Genomic DNA, 7,500 nt, shown 5'->3' with positions numbered 1-7,500 from the left:
TGGGATTTTTTTTGATTTTTTTTATTTTTTACTTTTTCGATTTTCTTTCTGTTTCTTGTTCGTTTCGTTTCTTTCGTTTTTGTTTAGTTTTGTTTTTTTTATGGTTATTTTTTGTTTGTTTGTTTGTTTGCTTATTCATTTACGTGTATATTTATTTATTTGCCTATTCGTCTATTCATATGTTTATCATTATTATTATTTTTTACTTTCCTTCTTTTCATGTTATATCAGTTCCTCCTTCGTTAATCCATTTTCGCTTTTTCCTTTTCCTTTTCTTTATTCATATCTTCTTTTTCCAGCCTTATCGGTTTTCCTTCTTTCTCTTGCTTTATTGATCTCTCCTTTATTCTCGTTAGGTTATTAATTTCTCTTTTTTTCCTTTTTTCCTTTTTCCTTTTTTATTCTTCTTTTGTTAATTTTTCCCTTTTATCTTTTTATTACTCTCTCCTCCGTTTATACTACTTTACTTTATTATCCTCATTATTCCTTCTTTATCGCTTTTTAACTTTTTCTCTCCTTATCACCCTTCTCTTTCCTCAAAATCTTTCTCGTTTTTCTTCCACACCTCGTTATCCTCTCTCTTTCTCCCTCTATTTTTCGTCTCCCCCTTTTTATCATTCCCTCCTCTATCCCTTACATTTACTCTCTTCTATTCTTCTTCGTAACTTTATCGCTCTTTCCTCATTAATTCATGATAAGGTTTTTATTCTTTTATTGTGTTGTTTCTATTTATTTTTATTTATTTATCTATCCGCTCTCTTTCTTTCTTCTCCCTCCCCTTCCACTCCAATTTATTATCCCTTCTCTCTCTCTCGCCTTCCTCACTCTTCTCCTCCCTCGCTCTCTCCTTCCTTCTCTCTTTCTTACCTGGCTTTCTTCCTTCCCTCCCTTCTTTCCTCCCTTCCTTCCTTCCTTCCTTCCTTCCTTCCTCCTTCCTTCCTTCCTTTTCTTCCTTCCTTCCTTCTTTCTTTCTTTCCCTCTCCCCTCTCCTCTCCCCTCCTCCTCTTTCCTCAGTTCAATCTCTCTCTCTCTCTCCCCCCCTCCCTCTCTCTCTCTCTCCATCCCCCCCTCCCTCTCTCTCTCTCTCCATCCCTCCCTCCCTCCCTCTCTCTCTCCATCCCTCCCTCCCTCCCCCTCTCTCTCCCTCCCTCCCTCCCTCTTTCCCTCCCGTTACCCCCACCTCAACCTCTCTCTCCCTCCTCTCCCCAGTACGGCCTCTGCGGGACTCTCCAGCAGCTGCACTGGTTCAGCGAGGCGGCGGGTGTGGATACCTTCGTCCCGCGCGGGTACTGCATCGGCCACGAGGACGAGCGAACCGCCTTCACTCCACGACTACAGACTGCTCCTCAACCGTCTCAAGTGGTTACGAGATGACCCGAGACGCTGGGTCCTGCACGTGGCGGAACGCGCTGGGAGGTGATGCTGGGTTCGGCCGTAGGGTGGGGCTGGGTGGGGGTGCAGGGGAGGGGGTGAGGTGAGGCCTGGGGTGTGCGGGCGAGGGTGGGGCTGGCTGGGGCCCAGGGGAGGGGGGGTGAGGTGAGGCTCGGGGGTGTGCGGCGAGGGTGGCTGGGTGGGTGCAGGGGGTGCGTCAAGGGGGCAGGTGAGGACCTGGGGTGTGCGGGCGAGGGTGGGGCTGGGGGGGGGGGAGGGGAGGGGGTGCAGGTGAGGCCTGGGGTGGGTGCGGGCAGGGGGGGCTGGGTGGGGTGCGGGGAGGGGGTGGGGTGAGGGTAGGAGGTGGGGGGAAGGGGGGGGGAGGGGGAGGGTGAGGGTGGGGGTGGGGGGGAAGGGGAGGTGAGGGGGTGGGGGGGGGGAAAGGGAGGGGGGGAAGGGGGTGAGGGTAGGGGTGTGGGGGGAAAGGGGAGGAGGTTGGGGGTGGGGGTGGGGGGGAAGGGGGTTGGGGGGGTGGGAGGAGGTGAGGGTAGAGGGGGGGGAAGGGGGTGGGGGTTAAAGGGGTGGAGGTTGGGGGTGGAGGTGAGGGGAAGGGGGTTGTGTATGGGTGGGGGGGGAAAGGGGAGGAGGTTGGGTGGGGGGGGAGGGATGAGGGTGGGTAGGGAGAAAGGAAGGGGGTTGGCAATGGGTAAGGGAGGTGGGTTAGGTAGGGGGTGTGTGGGGTGAGGAAGGGTGGGGAGGGTATGGGTAGAAAGGGGGGTTAGGGAGTGAGGTGGGGGAAGGGAGGGTATGGGGGAGGGGGTTAGGGCGGGGGTGGAGGTAGGGGTATGGGGATCTGGTGGGGATGAGGGTAGGGGGGGTTAGGGAGGATGTGCGTGGGAGTGGGGGATGTGTTTGTTTGTTTGTTCTTGATAGTAATGAACTGATGCACTTTTCTATACTTTTACACACACACACACACACACACACACACACACACACACACAACACACACACAACACACACACCCCACACACACACACACACCACACACACACAAATCATACTATATGCATAAAATATTTAATCACTCACAGAGTCACACCAACCACATTTGCCAGGACGATTTCAAGACAATAGACGAGGCAGTGTAAAGAAAGAATCGGAGGGAAAAAAAAAGGTCAAAGAGCGAGAGAAGGTTTTATCACGCGGCCACTTCAGCGCACGAGAACTGACCTGAGCTGACCTTTTCTCTCCTTCTCACTCTCTCTCTCCTCTCTCTCCCCTTTCTTTCTTTCTCTCTCTATCTATTTTCTCTCTTCTCTCTCTTTGTCTTCTCTCTCTTGTCTGTTCTTTTTCTTTCTTCTCTCTCTCTCTCTCTCTCTCTCTCTCTCTCTCTCTCTTCTTCTCTCTCTCTCTCTCTCTCTCTCTCTCTCTCTCTCTCTCTCCTTCGTGTTTCCTCGTTCTTTAAATCTATCCAGAAAAGAATTCGTCTTGAGATTTCCCGAAAAAAAAGTTAAAAGAGATTATTTAGCGTTTGTAAAGTCTTTATTTTGAAAGAGATTTCGTAATCTGGAAGTTTGCTTTTTGAATGATTCAAAGTTTGATTTGAGTTATTTGAAGTTTTATTTTGATTTTTTTTTTTTGGGGGGGGAGGAAATTTTGTTTTGAATTACTCGAAGTCTGATGCTGAGTTAGTCGACTACGTGAAGATGAAGTCAATTGAAGGTATTGAATATGCAATAAACAAAAGCATATTCTCTGTAGGACGTCATGTGATCAATCTATTAAATGAAGTTCGTGAAGAGAGAGAAAAAAAAGATAAAAAAAGGTGCTATAAAAACATCAACCCTCAACTTTGCCTTTATTTCGTCACGCACGCTGCTCCCCCCCCCTTTTCCCTCTGCCCTCCCCCTTACCTTTTCTCCCTCCCCTCTCTTTCCCCTTACCTCCCCCCCTCTCTTTCCCCTTACCTCTCCCCCCTCTCTTTCCCCTTACCTCTCCTCCCCCTCTCTTTCCCCCTCTCAGTCTCGTTTTCTAACTCCCTTCCCTCTCTCCTTTCTCCTTCTCCCCTCTCTCTCTTTCCCTCTTTCTCCTCTTTGCTTTCAACTTCTCTTCCGATCTCTTTTTTCTTCTCACTTTTTTTTTTTCCTTATTACCCCTCATCCCTTGGCTTTCACCCTCTCCCTTACTCACCTCTGTCTATCTCGTTTTTCCCCCTCCTCCCTTCATTCCTTTTCTTCCCTTTTCCCTTCCCCTCCCTATCGCCCTTCCTCCTTCTCCCCCCTCTATCCCCCTCCTCCCGTCTTTATTCCATATTCTCGTACCCATTCACCTGTCTCCTCGCCCTTCCTTCTCCCCTCTCTCTATCTCCCCCTCGCTCGTACCCACTCACCTGTCCCCTCCTCCTTCCTTCTCCCCTCTCTCTCTTCCCCTACTTCCCTTCTCTTCCCCCTCCTTCCCTCTCCCCTTACCTATCACCCTTCCTCCTTTTCCCCTCTCTCTCTCCCTATCACCCTTCCTCCTCCTCCTCCCCTCTCTCTCTCCCTGCCTATTACCCCCCCCAAATCTCTCCTCCTCTCTTCTCTCTCTCTTCTCTTCCTCCTCTTCTCTCTCTCTCCTCCTCTCCTCTCTCTCTCTTTTCTCCTTTTATCTCTCTCCCCCCTTTTTCCCTCCTTTTTTCCTCGCCCTCCTTCCTTTTTTGTTCTAATCACTCAAGCTTTTTTGGTGGATCTTTTCCCCGGGGGGAGGCTCCGGCCTTGGAATATTTGACCTGAGGGGGGCGGGGGAAGGGGGGGGGAGAAGGGGGGGGGGGGGGGAACGGAGGGGGAAGGGGGGGGGAAGGGGGGGGGGGAGAAGGGGAGGTGGGGGAAAGGAAGAGGGGGGAAAGGGAGGGAGAAGGGAAGGAGAGGGGGGAAGGGGAAAGGGGGGTGAAGTAAAGGATAAAAGGGGGGGGGGGAAGGGAAAGGGTGCCGGGGAAAGGAGGAGGGAGGGGAAAGGTGGAGATAGGGAGGGGAAAGAAAAAAGGGGGAAAGGAAGGGGTTTAGGGGAAAAAGGGAAGAGATGAAGAGGGAAAAAGGAAAGGTAGGGGTGAGGATTTAGGGGAAAGGGGAGAGAGGGGAAGGGGAAGAGGGGGGGAGGAAGAGAGTAATGGGGAAGAAAGTAGGAGTAACAGTAGAAACAAAGGAAAAAAAAAGTGAGAGAAGAGAGAGAGAGAGAGGTGGTGGGGGAAAAGGAAATATATTTATGAGAATTTAGGGGGAAAAGGGAGGTGTTAAAGGTCGAATAGTGAAAGTGGGTAGAATTAAGGGGGAAAATGGGGGAAGAGAGAGGGAGAGAGAGGGGAAAGTTCGAAAAAAGGGGGGGGAAGGGGAAAAGGGAGGATTTAAGAGGGGGGAAAAAGGGGGAGGGAAGGACAGGAAGGAGGGAAAGGGAAAGGAAAGGGGGAGGGAGGGAAAAGGGGAAAGGAAAGGGGAAAAAAAGGGGGGGGGGAGGGGGGGGAGGAAGAGAGGGGGGGGGAAAAGGGGGGGAGGGAGAGAGGGGGAGAGGAGAAATAGAAGAAGGCGAAGGGGAAATTGGGGGATAGGGGAGAAATAAAAAATAAAAAAAAAAAAAAAAATATAAAAAAAAAAGAAGATAGAAGATGGAAAATAAAGGGAAGGGAAGAAAGGGGGAGGGAGGGAAGGGGAGGGGGGAGGGAAAAGAAGGGGAGGGGGGAAGGGGGGGAAGGGGAAGGGGGGAGGAGAAAAGGGAGAAGAAAAGGGAGGAGGAAGGGGGGAAGGGAGGAAAGAGGAAGGGGGAAGAGGGGGGGAGGAGGAGGAGAGGGAATCAAAAGGAGGAAAGAGAAAAGAATAAAGGGGGGACGGAAAAAGGAAAGGAAGAAGAGGGAAGGGAAAAAAAGAAAGGAAGGAAGGAGAAGGAAGGAGGAAAGGGAAAGAAGATAAGAAGTTTTGAGAGGGGAAGGGGGGAAAGGAGGAAGAAGAAGATGATAAAAAAAAGAAAAATTAGGGAAAAAGGAAGAAGAGAGAAGAGAGGAAAGGAAAGGGGGAGAGAGGAGAGGAGAGGGAAAAAGAAAAGAGAGAGAAAAGAGAGGAGAAAAAAAAAAAAAAAAAAAAAAGAGGAAGGAAAAGAAGAAGAAGAGAAGAGAAGGGGGAGAGGAGAGAGAGAGAGAGAGAGCCGGAAGAGAGAGAGAGGGGAGAGGGGAGAGAGAAAGGGAGAGAGAAAAGAGAGAAGAGGAGAGAAAGAGAAGAGAGAGATAGAGAGAAAAGGAAAGGGAGAGAGAGAGAGAGATAGAAGAAGAGAAAGAGAGGAGACGTGAAGAGAGTGAAAAGGAGAGGAGAGGAGAGGGGAGATGAGAGAGAGAAAAGCAGAGAAAAGAAAAGGGGAGAGAGAGAAAAAGGACAGGAGGGAAAGAAAAAGGGGAGAAGAGAGAAGAGAGAGAGAGAAGAGAGAGAGGAGAGAGAGGAAGAGAGATGAGAGAGAGAGGAGAGAGATAGAGGGGGAGCGAGAGGGAAGAAGAAAAAGAAGAAAGAGAGAAGGAAAGAAGATGAGGGGAAAGAAGAAAAGGGGGGGGTAAATAAATAAATAAATAAAAAAAAAAAAAAAATAAATAAAATAAAAAAATAAAATATAATAATAAATAAAATAAAATATAATTAAATAAATAAAATTTAAATAATATATATTTAATATATATATATATTATATATATATATATATATATATATTATATTATATATATATAAAAATTAAGATAGATAGATAGATAGATAGATAGATAGATAGATGATAGATAGATAGATAGATAGATAAATAGTTTAGAAAAAAGATAGAAGATGGGATAGATAGAGAGAGAGAGAGGTGGGGAGGAAAAAAGAGAGGAGAGAAGAGAGAAAAGGAGGAGGGAGAGAAAGAGAGAGAGAGAAGAGGGGAGAAGAGGGGAGAGAGGGAGAGGAGAGGGGAAGAGAGAAAAAAGATGCAGAGAATAGTAAATAGATAAAACACACAAAGAGAAAAGAATGGACGATGACAAAAAAAAAAAAAAAAAAGAGAGAGAGAGAGAAAAAAAAGAAAAAAAGAGAAAAAGCCCAAAAAACCTTTAACCACCCCAAACCCCCCCCAAAAACCCCAAAACCTAAATTAACCCAAAACCCTTTTTTTTTTTTTTTCCCCCCCCCCTCCCACCCCCGGCAATCTCCCCCAGGTGAACTCGAAGCGGGTGAGACAAGCGCTCGCCCACGTGGAGCAATATATCCAATCGTGTTGCCATGACGACCTCGATTCCCCCCCGCCCACGACGCTGCGAGATCATGAATGGGATGGACTTCTCGCCGCCCACTACAGGATCGTGCACATGGACAAGAAGATTAAGATTTCGTCGCAGTCTCAGTTGCAGGTGAGAGGGAGAGGGGTGGGAGAGAGAGGGGTGGGAGAGAGGGGTGTGAGAGAGAGGGGTGAGTGAGAGAGGGGTGAGAGAGAGAGGGGTGTGAGAGAGAGGGGTGAGTGAGAGAGGGTGAGAGAGAGAGAGGGGTGAGAGAGAGGGGTGAGTGAGAGAGGGGTGAGAGAGAGAGGGGTGAGAGAGAGAGGGGTGAGAGAGAGAGGGGTGAGAGAGAGGGGTGAGAGAGAGGGGTGAGAGAGAGGGGTGAGAGAGAGGGGTGAGAGAGAGGGGTTAGAGAGAGATGGGTAAGAGAGAAGGATGAGTGAGAGAGAGGGGTGAGAGAGAGGGGTGAGAGACATGGGATGGGTGAGAGTAAGGCGTCATCCAGACGAACGGGCAATGGTCAGTGAGGGGATATATCACGCTTGATGAGCAGTGTTACCAGATCGAGCAGTCCCCAGCGGCAGACCGAACTATAGTGAGGTAGTGACCATAATTATTATTCAGTAAACGTCGGGCAGCGGCCTACCCTCGTGCCCGCCACCCACCCTCTAAACGTTGGTTTGGGACAATATTTGGTTAGTGTTTGCCCGACGCGCACTGCCCGATCGTCTGGGTGGGGCGTAAGGGAGAATACTATTATTATTATTATTATTATTATTATTATTATTATTATTATTATTATTATTATTGCTATGATGATAATGATAATAATAACAACAATAATAATAATAATAATGATAATAATAATAATA

General features: G+C 48.3%; 2 protein-coding genes across 2 annotated transcripts in view; both read left to right on the top strand.

Moving 5' to 3' along the window:
- The window catches only part of LOC119579955 (mucin-5AC-like), a 19,303-nt gene extending 17,929 nt beyond the window's left edge, over positions 1-1,374 (top strand). Inside the window, exon 3 of the mRNA XM_037927801.1 lies at positions 1,210-1,374. Within this exon, the coding sequence (XP_037783729.1) occupies positions 1,210-1,374 (165 nt within the window). The remainder of the gene's footprint in view (positions 1-1,209) is intronic.
- A 5,187-nt stretch (positions 1,375-6,561) lies between these two features.
- Positions 6,562-7,500, top strand: part of LOC119580385 (tubulin glycylase 3A-like) — a 19,386-nt gene continuing 18,447 nt past the window's right edge. The window contains exon 1 of the mRNA XM_037928509.1: positions 6,562-6,763. Within this exon, the coding sequence (XP_037784437.1) occupies positions 6,722-6,763 (42 nt within the window). The 5' untranslated portion in view covers positions 6,562-6,721. The remainder of the gene's footprint in view (positions 6,764-7,500) is intronic.

Source organism: Penaeus monodon, chromosome 13 (assembly GCF_015228065.2).
Source record: "Penaeus monodon isolate SGIC_2016 chromosome 13, NSTDA_Pmon_1, whole genome shotgun sequence".
NCBI classification, from domain to species: domain Eukaryota; kingdom Metazoa; phylum Arthropoda; class Malacostraca; order Decapoda; family Penaeidae; genus Penaeus; species Penaeus monodon.
The sequence above is the reverse complement of the archived record's forward strand: the minus strand, read 5'-3'. Positions and strand labels throughout refer to the sequence as shown.